This window comes from Trichoderma virens (assembly GCF_000170995.1).
Source record: "Trichoderma virens Gv29-8 chromosome Unknown TRIVIscaffold_92, whole genome shotgun sequence".
NCBI lineage: Eukaryota > Fungi > Ascomycota > Sordariomycetes > Hypocreales > Hypocreaceae > Trichoderma > Trichoderma virens.
In genome coordinates, this window is record NW_014013657.1 from 211,778 (window position 1) to 227,026 (window position 15,249).

The window sequence follows — 15,249 nt, forward strand, 5'->3', positions numbered from 1 at the left end:
CTCCGGCATCAAGCTGAGTCTTGGTAATGCGAAGGTCGCAGGTTCAAGCCCTGCCGGGAGCAAATCTCCAGTGCGCGCTTAATTTTTTCTTTCGTTTTCAATTTATTGAACAATTGGTAGATACACTTTTTTTTTTGGCTGTTTGGAGAGAAACAGCCAAATTGCCTAAACGCTCCGTAAATAGGTCTTACCTCGAGTGGTTTGATACATGCAGTCATAGTGGTATGGCGATTACCCATCCATGATACCGATGTCTAGGCACACTGATGCTCTAACAACACTGGAAGTTCCGTTCACGATGCAGGCAGTGCCTGTGCCCGCGAAATTGGACAAAAAATTGGTCCCAATTGCCCTTATTTCAGGTTATTAAGTATAAAGTACTTGCGACGCCTGTCATATTTAGGGAAAGGTTTCGGCCACACTTCACCAGCAGCCTTATCCTCCATTCTTTGGCCCAAAATAGTATTTCTCCTTGTTTTGTATCAGCCCAAATCAGCTGCGGCCGTTACAGCCAGTACAGTGTAGTCACTTCTTAACTAGATAATGATCGCTAGTATCATGGACCGGGAAGATGGCTTTCAACGAAACCTTTGTGACCTATTGCATGTGAAGAAACATCGTTAGCATTGGGGACCTCTACGACTTGTTTTTGCCAATGCTCTCATTGCACAATATTTAGGAAGAGAGGTGATGTATTATTTATTTTAATATAGTATAGCTTAGGTTTAGTGCCTGCCACTCTAATAATGTTACATGTCAAAGAACTGCTGCTGTTATATACATCAACTAATGATCATCTGCTGTAATCTTATCTGGTACCCTCGCCAACATGTACTTGACGATCATGGTATGGAAGGCCTTTATTATCATGATGTAGGCCTTCCCAAAGAATCCATGACAATGAACCACCGTCATTGCGACTATCTCCTTACTTTTTATTATGTTATCTCTCTTGCTTGCCGCACTGAGCTGATTTTCTCGTATTAAAATAGAGATCTGAAAATCGAGATGACTGTCGTTCTCTCCCATGATAATCTCGTTTTCTGCGCGGGAGATGATAGGGAATATTGAAATAGTATCGATGCCTTTTGTCTCTGCCGCTGCTTGTATCTCTGTAGAGCTCTTTACACCAAAGATCGACATAACTCGATCTCTAATCCACATCAGCAGTGAGAACCAGGCGGGCGGCTCACTAAAGAGAGCTCGAGCGAGTGTTTCCGGCTTATATTGTCCACTCTGTGGTGGAATAGTTACAGCATAGGCGTCGATAAAATACGCCGATTTGTAAGACGATCTCAACTTGCTTTCGCTTGGAAGAGCGACGGCACGAACGGCTGCTAACGGCATTTTTGTTACTTCTGCTGTGCTAGTGTGTAGGGAAAGCGAAACTGGGATATAATAGAGAGGCGGGCGACAGCGCGCTTGGGCTCGCACTACGGCCACTCGAAGCATTATTTGATTCGCAAAACTGCAAGGAAATTGCTATAACAGAATGACTGGGTTGAACTATGACTACTTTATAGCTTTGGGAGTGATACTCGTTTCATTGAGTGGAGTTCGGGTAAAGTCGGGAGAAGATGCTAAGAACCTGTCATCTCAGCTCGGAGAATTGAAAAGTTCAGGTACTGTCAGCAGTGCATAGAGAGTGCTAGGAAATCGTATATTGGTACAGAGCCATTTTTTAAGGCTCTTTTGGAAACCATTATTCTATTAGCAGATGACTTTTGAGCTATATTTCTGCTCTATATTAGCCTATACTGATGCCTAATATTTATATAGAGTATGGTGATGAGAATCTATCGTAGACAGGAAAAGGCGCCCGGGGTTTACATGTTGTCATGGGTATATTTTTCAGTCGTTATAGGGTTCCTAATGTTGAGAAACGGCGCAATAGCTCGGGCCGTCTAATAACGGCTGCGGATTATGATGGTGCGAAATGACTGGCGTCAGCGCCTTGAGCGCCTTTTTCAGGGAACGGAAGTTTACATAAATTTAGGTACATGTACCTGTATCCATCTGCTTCCAATTATTGAGCACATGTCTGTTGAAAATGGACCTCGCTTGTTAATGGGGATCTTACAGATGCGTCTTCATCATTTTAGCATCTAGAAATTTAATCTTATGTTGCTATATACATGTAACTTCCAGTACATAGCTTACTGTTCTAAATAGCGGTTCGGAGTATAGTGACGCCCGGTTTGCCGCCCGGCAGAGTGTCGAGCTCCGGCGGTTCCAGCTGTTGTCATCGGCATGCCGAGCCGCATTTATGGGGCAGGGAGAACAACTTCTGGCAGGCTACTATATTTCTGCCTTACATGTATTTAGGTGCCTGGTGGAAGTCGAGACTTTGTCAAAGCTGACATCCCACCTATAAATACCAGCCAACGTGGAAACCCCACCATTTGTTTTCTCTTCAGACATTTGTTTTGCTATCTTACTTTCAGGACTACAGGATGCAGCAAGCAGCAGGAGTAGACATCATGTTGCCGACAGAAGTTTTTCCAGTGACTGATAGCGGGGATCTGGAGAAGATTGTCGACATCGAGGAGAGAGCATACGGGGCGTCCTCGCCCTTGTTACAACTGATGTTTCCAACATCATCAGCTTCTTCGAAGATTCTTCGAAGTTCGAAAATCGCTAGACATAATCACGTTTGGCAATCAGACCTGACAGTACACTATCTCAAAGCGATTGCATACGAAACATCTCCCGACGGTGCGGTATCCGAACGCATAATTGGTGCGGCCGTATATCATATCTACGAGTCGTCTCATACAGCTTATGAACGAAATCCGTGGCCACGCAGTCCAAACGAAGTTCCTGAAGGTGCAAACGCGCCTCTTTGCCTTCATTACTTTCAAATATTGACTAAAGCTCGGCTGGACTTTATGAAGGGTGAACCGCATGCGTTCCTTGCCAATTTAGTTGTTGAACCAAGTTATCAGAGACGCGGAGTTGGGACGAAGCTTCTCAATTTCATGATTTCTGACATCATTGCCAGATCTACGGATGAGAGCCACGAAAAAAGGCAAAATGATATCAGGTGTTGGCTAGATGCCTCTCCTTCCGGACTAAAGACGTATCAACGCCTTGGGTGGGAGGAAGTTGGTGCGAAGTGCTTTGACTTGGAGCCGTGGGGTGGTGTGAAGGGCCAACAACATAAGAATGTACATATGCTGAAGTTGATATCCGCTTCTGAATCTTAACAGTACCGTCATCTCGCATATATCAACTATTATTCATAATAAAGCCATAATAACATGTAAACTTGTGCTGTGAAGGGGTATAGCCCTATAGGTACTATGGGGGAATGCAAGGCCTTGCCCAAACTTGGGCACAACTAGAAAGGCTAGAAAGGCTTGTTGCCGAGTTGTCAAATCGGGCCCGGGTATGGTGGAAGGCAATCATTGTGGAACTATCCAAATAAGTGACGTTAGTGAGTGTGGCTTACGAAGCCTCGGTATGCCGCGGAGGGCGAGTGGCATTATTGCAAATGATTTCTGATGAGAACTGGTAAACCTAATTCCCACCTAAACTAACCCGGGACAGTGGTAGAAGTGAGCGTGCATATACGACTGATAGAGTTTACGAAGCCACGCAGTCTCACGGAAGGCGAGTGTCATGCGCATCATCAATGAATACCCAAGAGAACAGGTAAGCCTACATGTAAAATTCTAGACTCAACTAACTCGAGGCAGCAGTCGAATTGAACCTGCATAAAATAGTGGGGTATCAAGATCTTCGTACTAGGGTTGTTTGACCTACTCGGGAAGCAATGTAATGAACGACTTGTATAGAGCTCTAGCTTTTGATATAGGATTAAGGAATGTTTTTTGCCGGAATAGAAGCACTACTTACTTCGCGCACTGCTACTTTATACATCACGTACTTCGTATAAAGGAACGAAAGACTCCTGTATCTTTCAGTAGTAAAGTCATTCGACGCAAACCCATTGCATACATTCAATTACTTTGGAGCCACTCTGATGCCAACAAGCTATACGGCAGAATCCAACACGCTATCATCTACAAACTTTCCACAAGACCCAGAGACGGACGTCTCGAGCGAGTTCCTGTATAATCTCAAGCTCGTCAGCGTCGAAGATGCTCAGATGGCCTACGTAGATACAGGCGCACTGGCTGGCAGCCAGCACTCCAATACAACTTCCCTATTTATCCATGGCAACCCAACATCATCATATTTGTGGCGCAATATCATTCCCCATATATCTGAAAAAGTCCGCTGCGTTGCTCCCGACTTCATTGGCATGGGCGATTCATCCAAGTTGCCCATTTCTTATCGCTTTGCTGAGCATGCTCAATACCTGGATGGCTTCATTGATAGAGTCGTAACCGAAGGCAAGGTGATTCTTGTAATTCAAGACTGTGGGTCGGCCTTGGGATTTGATTGGGCTTTTCGTCATCAAAATCGAGTAGCTGGCCTTGTCTTCATGGAGTTCATGCGACCGTTTCCTACCTGGGACGACGCTGCACAGGGCAAGGCGTAGGAGACATTTCGCGCGTTTCGAGATGAGCCTGTTGGGCGGAAGCTTATTATTGAGCAAAACGCTTTCATGAATATTATGCTTGACCGAGGCTTGATCTGCAAACTAACTGCAGAGGAAAAGGTTGCCTACGGAAAGCCATACGAAAATCCGGATCACCGAGAGCCTCTATTCCGGTGGCCCAATGAGATTCACATTGAAGGCCACCCACCTGATGTGTATCAGCGAGTGTCAAGCTATCATGAATGGCTTCTGGAAACCAAGGTCCCAAAGCTATTTTTCAGGGCCGTTCCTGGTAGACTTGTGTCAGAACAGAAGGCTCGGTGGTTCTTGGATCATCTGGAAAACGTCAAGGGTGTTTTTGTTGGAAAGGGTGTATATTTCTTCCAAAAGGGTCATCCTCATCGCATTTGAACTGAGATATTCTCTTGGTTAGATAGCTTGTACGGATTATGATCATCTTAATGGACGGGGTACGCATTACCCGCAAAGGAGATGAAGGTGAAAACTTAGGAAACTAGCAGCCAAGAGCTGCTACAGATGAGCAAAACTGTGACGATACTCTATTAATACAATAGTTCTACAGTTCTTCATGGACCATGACCAAATGACTGAGAGCACCTATATCTCTTCATAGAGGATAGCTAAATGATTGACTGCGAGGCCACCAATCCATGGCTGCAGATATATGTACTCATCACGTTTCTTAGCCCCTAACAGGAAGAGCCAAAGCATCTCCGCAGTGCGAGGAAGCAGATGGAAAGCGGATCAAAACCACCACTGAGTTTGGTTATATTGTGGCGCGTCAGATCGATCGCCTTGTCTTATGTCTTATCCGCGCTGCATAAGGATAGGATTGAGACGTCAAAACATTGGAACAATTTTGGTCCGGCGACTTATCTCAATACTGCATGGTGGAACTATTATTTTGGCTGAAAATTGACAGATTATATAACATGTTGCACTGGGCTAGCGTTGTACCATTCCAAACTTGGTTCTGTTAAAAATTATTGATTACTCTACACCAATAATCTAGTCATACAAAGTTATCATAATTATCCTGATTACATCATAACATACGTTTATTAACGGCGGCGCGCAAAGCTGTCTGGGTCAGACATTGCGGCAGCAGCGCGCAAATTCAGCTTTCTCTTGCCATGGGAACCCGGTTTGCCGGTGTGTCCCTTGCTGTGCCCAATAATGGCCCATTCTGCGACAGTGGCACCAGTACCGTTCTTCGCCGCGGCGTCTACAGCATCAAGCCCCTGGTTACCAATAATGACCAGAGATGCATATCGAGATGCAGCCACTGGTTGTGCCAGAGTGACGTTGGTCGTGTTGCCGATGGGGATGGCAATCACGTTCAGGTCAGTTGTCTTGATATCATACGGGTTGGACTGCTTGATATTGGTCAATGAGCTGACGATCTTGTAATTCGAGTTGTGTTTCTGTGACAACACCGTCGCTGGGTCGCTGATAGCCTCGTTGTGGAAAATGACAGTGGCGTTGACAGGAGGTGCCTGTGCCCAGTCGAAATGAAAGCCGGACACCAGAGATCCCACATCTTCACTATCAAGAGAGACGGTAATAGAACTCAGCTTGGCAGCAGAGGCAGGCTGCCACTTGGTAGAGGTAGCACCATCGACTGCTGCGATGGGGAATTGACCAGGCACATAGTCGTTTGGCGAGCTGGCGGGATTGCACTGCACCAAGTTGCCTGCATATGTTTGTTGAGAGCCAATCTTCTTGTTGGGGACGACGACTGATCCTTTGACGGGCAAGTGATATGCCGTGGGGCTTTCTTCAGGTCCAGAGTGGATGGTGATGGTCTTGCCAGCAAAGCGTTGATCCGCTCCATCAAGCGCAGCGATGCCACTGGCACGGCTGATGGTTGTGTGAGTATAGTTGGACCATGCCGAGATGGGCCAGCCACGCCAGTAAAAGGTTCTGTATCTCAGATAAGGAATCTGAGGAGGCAGATTTGGCTCGATGTGGATGAAGTCGTCGGGCACCAGACGGAGACCGAGATAGCCAAAAAGGACAACCTGATTGGCGCCACCGTGGCCAGTGAGGAATGGGTAAGCCGGGTGAGTGCCACCGTTGATGCTGGCGTCATCAATGAGCTGCTCAGAGAGCTGGTAGAAGGGCGCTCGAGCATAAGGCTTGAAGGCGTTCTGCGCATAAGTATATGCTGAGCATCCAGAGGGAGAGATTTCGTTGGCAACGATGGAGAAGAAGGCATAGGTCATGGCAGGGCCATCTGGAGACTGCTTGTTGGCGTACTAATAAAATGTTAGCATTGCACTATCTTATTACGGGTATACGTTTCGACAGAACTCACGTAGTCGAGGTCATTGAGAGCATCCTGAGTGGTGTAGTTGGTCGTGTAGGTCAAAGGATAAGTGATCATGATAACATCAGCTTGCTTAACCACTGCACTGCCGTTCATGGTGGTGAACTCAAGTGTCACTCCATTCTCGCGAAGAACCAAGGCGTTGGCTGCCATCTCATTCCAGGTCTTGTTCTGCTCGATGCCGAACTGTTGGCGGAATGTGTTTGCTTTTTGGAGCGTCTCTGCAATGAGGGGCATGGTGTATCCACCAGCGTCGACGTGGTTTGCATATTCATCCTATTACATGTTAGCTAAAGAAATAACAGTTGGAAACATAGGGCAATCTACAGGATCAGTCATGTTGGTCAATGTCCACGCGGTTCCGTTGGGCTTAAGTAGGTTGCCGTACAGTTGCGCAATGGAATCATAAACGGGGAAGAGGTTCTCCTGAAAGTTCTTTGTATCGCCGCTCACAACCCATTGGTTGACAAGAGCCAGTCCGATGTCTCCATTCAAATGGTACTCGTAGTCCCAGCAAGGGCCGGTGGCGGTACAGTTTCCATAACGGCCACTAGTCCACGGGAACACGGCGGCAGATGCAGAGAAGAAAGTCTCGTTTTGGGAGCCTGCAAAGGCGGTCTTGACGTTCTCCTTCGCTTGGCCATATCTCGCCAGACGATAGTTTGTAATTCTCTCAGCAGCTTCTGGATGAGCTGCAACCAGGCCGGGTTGCATCCAGAGGTCGGCATCCCAGAAGACCTGACCAGCATAAGAGTCAGAGGTCAGGCCACCGACAGAAATACTGTCCACGTTAACCGGGGCACCGTTGGCTGCCTTGCTACCATTCTTGCCCACAGTGTTCTGCAGCAGATAGTAGGCGTTGGTGACTGCAATAATAGCTGAATCAATGATGTAATTGTCGTTAGGGAGTTTGCCAGTCTTGGGATCGGCAAAGCTATCGACGGAACTCTCTGGCATAACATTTGCCCACTCTGTTACGTGGGACTTCAGAGACTTGGAATATCCATTGCTCAGAGCTGTTGCTGCTGCGTTCTTGGCGATTTGTCTGGGATTCTTGAATGCATCAGAGGAAGCAGCTCCAACAAATTTGGTCACTCGCACAGCATGTCCTGCTGAAAACTTGACAGGGACGGCTTGTGCGATTGAAGATGCGTTGGTATGCACGTATGGCTTGTTGTGTACAATCTTGCGGCTCGACAGGTCTACGCCTCCAGAGCCGGTAATATCGGCATACACATAGGCTGTGACATTGGAGACGCCATTTGGTCGCACGGCCGAGAAGATGGCGTTTCCATCTTGGCCAGACTCAACAAAGTCGGTGCGTACAGCAGCAAAGCCATCGAGAACGTTGACAATCGATGCTTGCACATTCTTGGATGCGGTGACTTGCAAGTCAACCACGGCCTGGTTTACATACAACTTGTTGGCGAAGAGACGATAAGAGATGTCGAAGCTTCCCTTGTTACCCTTAGGGGTCCACTTGTATGACCAGCTCAGGACTCCAGCCTTGTAGTCATAGGTTGATCTGAAGTTGGAGATGGTTCGGCTATCAACCGTTGCATCAAGATAGGTGTTGCCACCGAGATCCAAGATGAGACCACTCCAGTGCGGAATGCCGCTGATGGCGGTGTCGGAGCCATACTGTGAGATCCATGGGAAGTTGGTTCCGTTCATGACAGGCTGGGAGTCCCAAAAGCCGGCGATAGTTGCAAATGACTGCCGCCTCGAAAACAGGGGCCAACCACTAATGACGTCGCCATTCTCTTCAGTGTCAAGCTCAAAGAAAGGGCCGACGCTAGCAACGTTAATGCCAAGATAGCCATTGGCAACGGAGCCACGAGCCTCGAACGCGCCCTGCTTCAATTGCGTAGTGCTAAGGAGCCAATTATCCTCGTCCCACGTTACTCCAGCAAAGTCCGTCTTGTACACGTTCTTGCTAAAGTTCACTCCGGTGCCCGAACCGCCGTTTCTGTTCTGGCATTCTGAGATACGGTCATTTGAGGCCGTACCATAGGCAGGGTGGACAAGCTGAAGCAATGGCAACAGCGCTGCCCCAGAAAGGACCTGAAGCAGAGGAGAATTAGCATTACTGTGCTTTCCTGAGAGAGTAAAGAATACGAGTACGCATAGCAGGGATACTCACCGTTGACCGCATTTTGCAGCCTGTCAGTCTCCTTCACAAGCAAACAAGATGCCAATTAGATAACTCGAGTTGATATAAGCTGCGATAAAGATGCCCACTGCAGAGTGTCGCAATTGCATGCAGACACGAGCTGAGGTTTCATCGAGGCATTGGATATGCGGCATTCCGTCCGGTATTTAAGCCTAACCTGCTCCCAGTTCCAGCGTTGGTAATTCTCCGCGCAGATCACCGGTTCTGTCCGGTTGTTGGCAACGAGTGTGGAGATGGGGAGACATGGTCTGGGCAAAGCTGGGGTTGTAATACGGAGAAACCTGGCCAGCTATCGGCCCTGGCCAGGATCATCATCCCAATTCGACTTTTTTCATCATCGTCTTCTGTTAGCTCGACTTGGCTCCTGGATACAACCCCGTTTAGCCGTGCTCCAAAAACGATCTCCTGCATTTGAGCATCACTTGTACTCGTACTGAGTCGACTAAGAAAGCACCGACGCTAATTACGTACCGTCTCCACGGCCTCAATGATTCTCGCCAGTTTACACAGGTTTGACAAGCCGCTGAGATTACCCCACAAGCATCCCCAGACACGGCAACGAGCCGGAAAAGGGCCGATAGTGCCGTGGCACCACCATTGCTACGCCACAAGGCACCAGGAGAATAATGCTGAGGAGGAGAACGAACTTGTAATAAGAAGGAGTAGCTAATGCAGGCAAAGGCCTAGTTTCGGTGAACAGTGACATGCATCTATAACTGGCCGTCGAGAAAATCTCGTCACATTCAGGGCAGCATGGCTCGGCACTCGCATTCTCGTCGGTGTGGCCGCGGCAAAAGTTCCGTAGCTGGGTGAGGCAGAAGCTGATCTTAGCCCACAGCCATACCGAAATTGCCGAATTGGGGACACTAGAAGCGCAACGTAGAAGCATTTACAACACACTCTGCAGGAGAAATGAGAGTGTGTACATCGTGTTATATATACCTATTAATGTGATCGACATTCATGATTCGAGAACATCTGATGCGGAGCGTGAGCGAATCCTTCTCCTGGCAAACGGCGGGGCCAAAAATCTCCCCAAAGTTCCAATGTTGTCAGTGCACGCTTACTACATTGAAGAATGCCTGGTAGCCAGACAAAGAGTGGAGAGAGGCCCAGAATAATCGCGGCAGATGATCGCCGAAGTCTAGACTGGCAAAGTCGACGCAGTCGAATTTTCACCTCTTCAGGCTCAGCTCATCAGCCCCTATCTAATGCCGGCCCGACTAAATTGTCACTTGGCTGTTATAGTAACTAGAGACGCCATTTGAGGCTTACTGTTGCTGCCCCAGTCGGCTGCTCCGAGTCAATGGATTGTGGAACTTAATGCCTTGATTCTGCGGGCATTTTACTAATATTGATGGATTTGGTTAGCATCTATGCCCTTCTTATCAACATCGTAAGCTGTCAAGTAATGAATTTGCATTTCGTAGATGTAAGAGTTGATAATGAGACTTTAAATCAGCATTGAAACTGGACGCCGCGAGTTATTTGAAAAGTCGATCTGTTTTTTTATTACATTGTTGCGCCATCTATAGATGTAAAGTGAGAAAATCGTAAGCGGCCATATGTCCACATCACTATGCACCGCTATCGCTCGTTCATCTTAGATTTAGTCATATTGATATCATACAAAATGGAGAACTGGAACGTCTTGCGCTAATAATTAGAGTCGTTCGACTTTTGCATAAACTGTTAATTTCGTGTGATGAGAATCACTCCCGGGTCGCCTCTATCTCTTGCCAGCATATCATCCTGAGGGGTTGCTTATCTCCAAGATATTTGCGATATTCAACACATTATTGAGTGGCTTCATCGTCCAGTTTTTTTGGAAAGTCCGAGTAGAGGTAGTCATCGTGCTGTGAATTCTTCAAAATCAAGTGATGGTATAGCTTGCCTGTTCAAGTATTGTTAACGTCGTGATATCAGTCCTGTGAGTCCACAGCGCGAGTAATTTTGCATCTAGAGTGAATCGATATTTCAGTTCAATTTCCAAGCTGGTTATGCTGAATGCGCATAGACAGAGATGACGGTTATTTCTTTCAACTGGCTAATCAAATTGGCACAGTCTTTTAATAGTTTAATGTGACGACCTCGGTGATCAGACGCGGCATTAAACGGAGCCTTTGGATAAGAATAGTGAAGTGAAATATTTCTAGTAATCTCATGGTGTGTGATCATGTGCGATTGAAAAAATTGGATGAAGTAAGATGTAATGAAAAAAACTTCCCTTTATAAGTGAGAATTCCAGTGCACCGTTCTATGTAGCGCCAAGAAGAGAATAAATGCAGCATTTCTTTGCTATCTTCTGTTTATCTACCCTAAGCATCCTTATTTCGATATGGAAAGATTTGTAGCATAGAATTAACATCGCCAAGCCTCAACTTGCTGACACCTTAAAAATGCCCTGAATCATCGTGGCCTTGGCAGCTGTCATACTCTGCCCTAAGATGAGTCATATATCATGCGACTGTCAATCAAAGACCACAAGGGCCAAATGTGGTAATGAAAGTAACTCTATTCGAAATTACCTTTTGAGAGCGCAAATCATGTCAGGTAGAATAAACTCTCCAGAGGTTGACACATGCGCTACCAGAGCTAATTTGAACGAACCTTGTAGCCTGAGTCACTCGGCATTTCTTGCTTAATAACAGGCTTGTACCTACCTAAGCACTTAATCAGGGAAGCCGTTATCACACGTTTAATGGTTATAAAATTTCACTGGCCATCCACTACATTCAAAAATGCCGTAGTCAACAACGCCATCATTTGTCTTTAATCTATATATTCAGTCCAACGGTTACCGAGGCAAAAGGGCAGAATGCAGCTCAACGTGATCGATTTTCAGCAAGTCCTGCAGGATCTGGACAAGGGTGTCCCAATCAATTTTAATACCAACTTCCATACCGCTGCAGATGCACCAGATCTTCCGATCCCGTCTAATAAACCGTACAACTATGAGATATGGCTGCCGTTGGTATTGAAATCTCGAGGAATTCCTCTTTCCGAGCTTCAAGTTGTCTCTCTCTCGCGTGCGCGGATCAAGATACTGGTCGAGGCAGCTGCCGCATCCATTCATACCCGTGTGCTCAACCGATCCTACGCCGAAGATCTCGAAGATGAAGTCTATCCTGCCTTCCAAGGGCTTAAATTCCCCCCCGAAGGACTCTGGATGCGCTTTGGGGCTTGTTCACCAAAGGACGGTGTCCAAATAAATCCTGGACAGCTGTCGATTCATTCCGTTGAAGATATTGTCCTCCGCATTACCACATCTTTGAGAACTTGGAGCGCCCTTACCAATATCCTTAATAGTGATGCTGAAGTGGGCTATGTCTATTTCCTTCCATTCAACGCCGGAATGAAGTCTGCAAGAGAGTATCGCGTCTTTTGCGTTCCCAACTCGCTGGACATAGCCGCCGTCAGCCAATACGAATGGCATAAGCAATGGATCTTTGCTAATGAAGACAGAGATGTGATGACAAGGGCGGCTCAAAGGATATTTAGGGGCACCCAGAAGGTCCATGCAGAGATTATTGCATTTATGCACGCTCACGAGGATAATTCGCTGGAGAATTTTATTCGCAGTCAGGGTTTCACATTCGATGTTCTCTACGACGAAGTTACGGGCCAGTGTATGTTGATTGAGCTCAATACGTTTGGTGTGAGGAGTGCATGCGGCTCTTGTCTCTTTCAGTGGTTGAAGGATCGTGCTGTGTTGTACGGAGAGACAGGTGATGTCGAGTTTCGCGTGGCGATGTGAGACTGGTAGCTGGTGGATGTTGGAAGGGGAGTATTGGTCGGAGCATCACCTTCAATAGTGTGATTATCTTGGCTCGACTAGCCAACTTATTTTCGTCACGAGCAGGGTTATCCGAATTTGATATTGCGAGGCTCATTGCAACGCGAGGCGGATGTCGCGTGTAAACTAAGTACGATACCATGGGCTTTTACATGGAAACCTTGACTGCTCGTTTACTTCAATAAAATATTGATTTTCAGATTACTTGCTCCTTTGGTACAGAAAATAACTCTAGTAGTTCTTCTTCAATGACAGTTTTATTAGACTAACAAAATTTGTATAGAGCTACACAACTGGTAAAATTGGGCATTATAAGAATAGGCAAGGCAAGGGGGAGGGCAGGAAAACTAAACTGTATAAGAAGAGAATCTATTAAAGGTATTAAAGTGATTGGAGATTAACTAATGTACAAGTGCGACGCACAAATCACACTACACGCCCGGCATTCGCTCAATAATGCTCTTCCTGCGTATTAATCCAGCTCGGGATAGTTCGGTAATTGCCATTTCGACGTCGTTGAATCCAGCCCACTCATTTCACCCAATTTCATATATGATGCTACTTTAGCAAAAGTATGCAGGCACCAGATTCCAATGCTCGTTTTGGGTGCCAGTAAATCTTCGAACCACTCATAGCCGCCATGCATTGAAGTTGCAATTGGTCGGAACTTTTCCTCGTAATTCTTCGCTCCTTGGACCACGGCAGCTGTTGTTGATGAGGCGTCCTTCTTTAACAAGGATGCGATCTCTCCTGCCAGCACATAGGCTCCTACTAAGCCCCAGGCACATCCATAGCCCCCTGCTGTATGGCAGTGAGCTGCGTCGCCGAGAAGAGCAACTCGTCCCTTGGACCACTGTCCTTTAGGGATGTGGACCTCTTGTATTGGTGTAATATATAGGTCGTTTGCCTCTGGGGCGTGTTGAAGAGCATCCATAAATCGATCACATTCCCATCCACCCCCTTGATATAGCTCAGCTAAGGTCTTTTTAACTTCTGCTTGATCTCCAGAAAGGAGTGCTTCATCAAGAGCAGGCCTCTTTCCGCGGAACATCATGTATACTCGTGTAAGTTCCGGGATATCTTTTCTTGTTCCGATGATTCTTGCGCCTGTCAAATGACAAAATGTTCCCCTATCTGAATCTCCTGGATTTGATGGCACGCTGTAATATCCGATGTAACCTCCCATTGATTTCCGAGGATCCGGTGCGTCTTCGCCCAGCATCAGCTTGCGCGTTCTCGAGCCGGTTCCATCAGCACCAATGACAAGATCAAAGTCTTCTTCATGACCGTCTTGAAAGGATACATGAACTTTGCCATTGGGGTTGCTCTCATCGTCCTGGGTAAAGCTTTTGATGGTAGTGTCGAATAGATGCCGCACATTGGTGTTGTTTTCTGTAAGTGAATAGAGGATCTTCACTAGATCGCCCCGCATAATCTCAAACTCTGAAGTGAACCCTTGCTTCCCTGAGCCACTTTCAGCGACTGGGAAGAATGCTTTGGTTCGGCCACTTCTATCGATGAGTTGCATGCCGGGTTCATGAACAGATACAGCCCGCACAGCAGCTTCCATACCCATTTTCTTCATTAAAGGCACTCCTTGGCCACGAAGATCTACCTGCTGGCCTGAAGCTCGTATATCTGCCGCGCGTTCAATGAGAGTGACATGAGCGCCGATACGTGAGAGCCAGTAGGTTACGGCTGGACCGGCAATTCCACCACCGATGACAAGGACTTTTAAAGAAGCCATAATGATGGCACTATATTCATGGATTTAGACAACTTGCGGATGATGATACAATTGAAGTTCAGATTTGGAGGAATGGCAATTAATATTTATGAATGAGATATCAGGCAGCTTTTTCGCTTAAATCCGTCTCATGACCCGATGCAGCCGCTTTTTATCTATCAGATCCTCAGGTAGCAAGCTACATTACATTACTTGTTTGTATGTACGTGTTCGAAGCCGAAATCCACACGTCATCTCAACTAGCAATCAGCCGCTTAAAGTAGCGAGAGGCGCCAGGCATAAACTCCAGAAACTTGTTTGGCTGGAAAGATGCCTAACGGCGCCACCGAGATCCTTTAGCAGGGGGCTGAAGCCCACTAGCTTGTGGTTCAACGTAACGCGATACGAGAATCATAGATGAAGGTTACGTGGAAGCTCTAAATAGCGCAATCCAGACGCAGGCAATAACGCGTACTGCAGGTACGAGACTATTCACGCAACCGCGGTTTCGTCGCTCAACATTGGAAATTTGAAATTGTTTTCGCTTCAAAAAGGGTATTTCACGTTTATTCAATGCTACAAACGTAGAGGTGAGGGATTAATAGTGGTAACGAAATAGTCCATTAATATGGAGGTGAAACTTGAACGCTCTATTACTCATTTTCCCCTCCCATTCTACAGATGAGTCACAACATGC

General features: G+C 46.7%; 6 protein-coding genes across 6 annotated transcripts; 3 read left to right on the forward strand and 3 right to left on the reverse strand.

Annotated features, from left to right (window-relative positions):
• Positions 1 to 677: 677 nt before the first annotated feature.
• Positions 678 to 1,463, reverse strand: TRIVIDRAFT_187599 (uncharacterized protein; the record flags this gene model as incomplete). The annotated part of the gene is made up of 1 exon (XM_014094016.1): positions 678 to 1,463. One exon carries the CDS (start codon positions 1,345 to 1,347, stop codon positions 787 to 789), a length of 561 nt encoding a protein of 186 aa, XP_013949491.1.
• Positions 1,464 to 2,480: 1,017 nt separating this feature from the next.
• Positions 2,481 to 3,206, forward strand: TRIVIDRAFT_228325 (uncharacterized protein; the record flags this gene model as incomplete). Its single annotated transcript, XM_014094017.1, has 1 exon — positions 2,481 to 3,206. One exon carries the CDS (start codon positions 2,481 to 2,483, stop codon positions 3,204 to 3,206), a length of 726 nt encoding a protein of 241 aa, XP_013949492.1.
• A 905-nt stretch (positions 3,207 to 4,111) lies between these two features.
• TRIVIDRAFT_56542 (uncharacterized protein) lies at positions 4,112 to 4,918 on the forward strand (the record flags this gene model as incomplete). Its single annotated transcript, XM_014094018.1, has 3 exons — positions 4,112 to 4,418; positions 4,457 to 4,503; positions 4,535 to 4,918. The coding sequence occupies 3 exons, from the start codon at positions 4,112 to 4,114 to the stop codon at positions 4,916 to 4,918; spliced, it is 738 nt and encodes a 245-aa protein (XP_013949493.1).
• Positions 4,919 to 5,483: 565 nt separating this feature from the next.
• Positions 5,484 to 9,118, reverse strand: TRIVIDRAFT_74715 (glycoside hydrolase family 65 protein; the record flags this gene model as incomplete). Its single annotated transcript, XM_014094019.1, has 4 exons — positions 5,484 to 6,786; positions 6,846 to 7,133; positions 7,185 to 8,921; positions 9,001 to 9,118. 4 exons carry the CDS (start codon positions 9,010 to 9,012, stop codon positions 5,590 to 5,592), a joined length of 3,234 nt encoding a protein of 1,077 aa, XP_013949494.1.
• Positions 9,119 to 11,848: 2,730 nt separating this feature from the next.
• On the forward strand, positions 11,849 to 12,787 carry TRIVIDRAFT_196178 (uncharacterized protein; the record flags this gene model as incomplete). Its single annotated transcript, XM_014094020.1, has 2 exons — positions 11,849 to 11,900; positions 11,943 to 12,787. 2 exons carry the CDS (start codon positions 11,849 to 11,851, stop codon positions 12,785 to 12,787), a joined length of 897 nt encoding a protein of 298 aa, XP_013949495.1.
• A 405-nt stretch (positions 12,788 to 13,192) lies between these two features.
• On the reverse strand, positions 13,193 to 14,599 carry TRIVIDRAFT_217191 (uncharacterized protein; the record flags this gene model as incomplete). The annotated part of the gene is made up of 1 exon (XM_014094021.1): positions 13,193 to 14,599. The coding sequence occupies one exon, from the start codon at positions 14,571 to 14,573 to the stop codon at positions 13,299 to 13,301; it is 1,275 nt and encodes a 424-aa protein (XP_013949496.1).
• Positions 14,600 to 15,249: the final 650 nt, after the last annotated feature.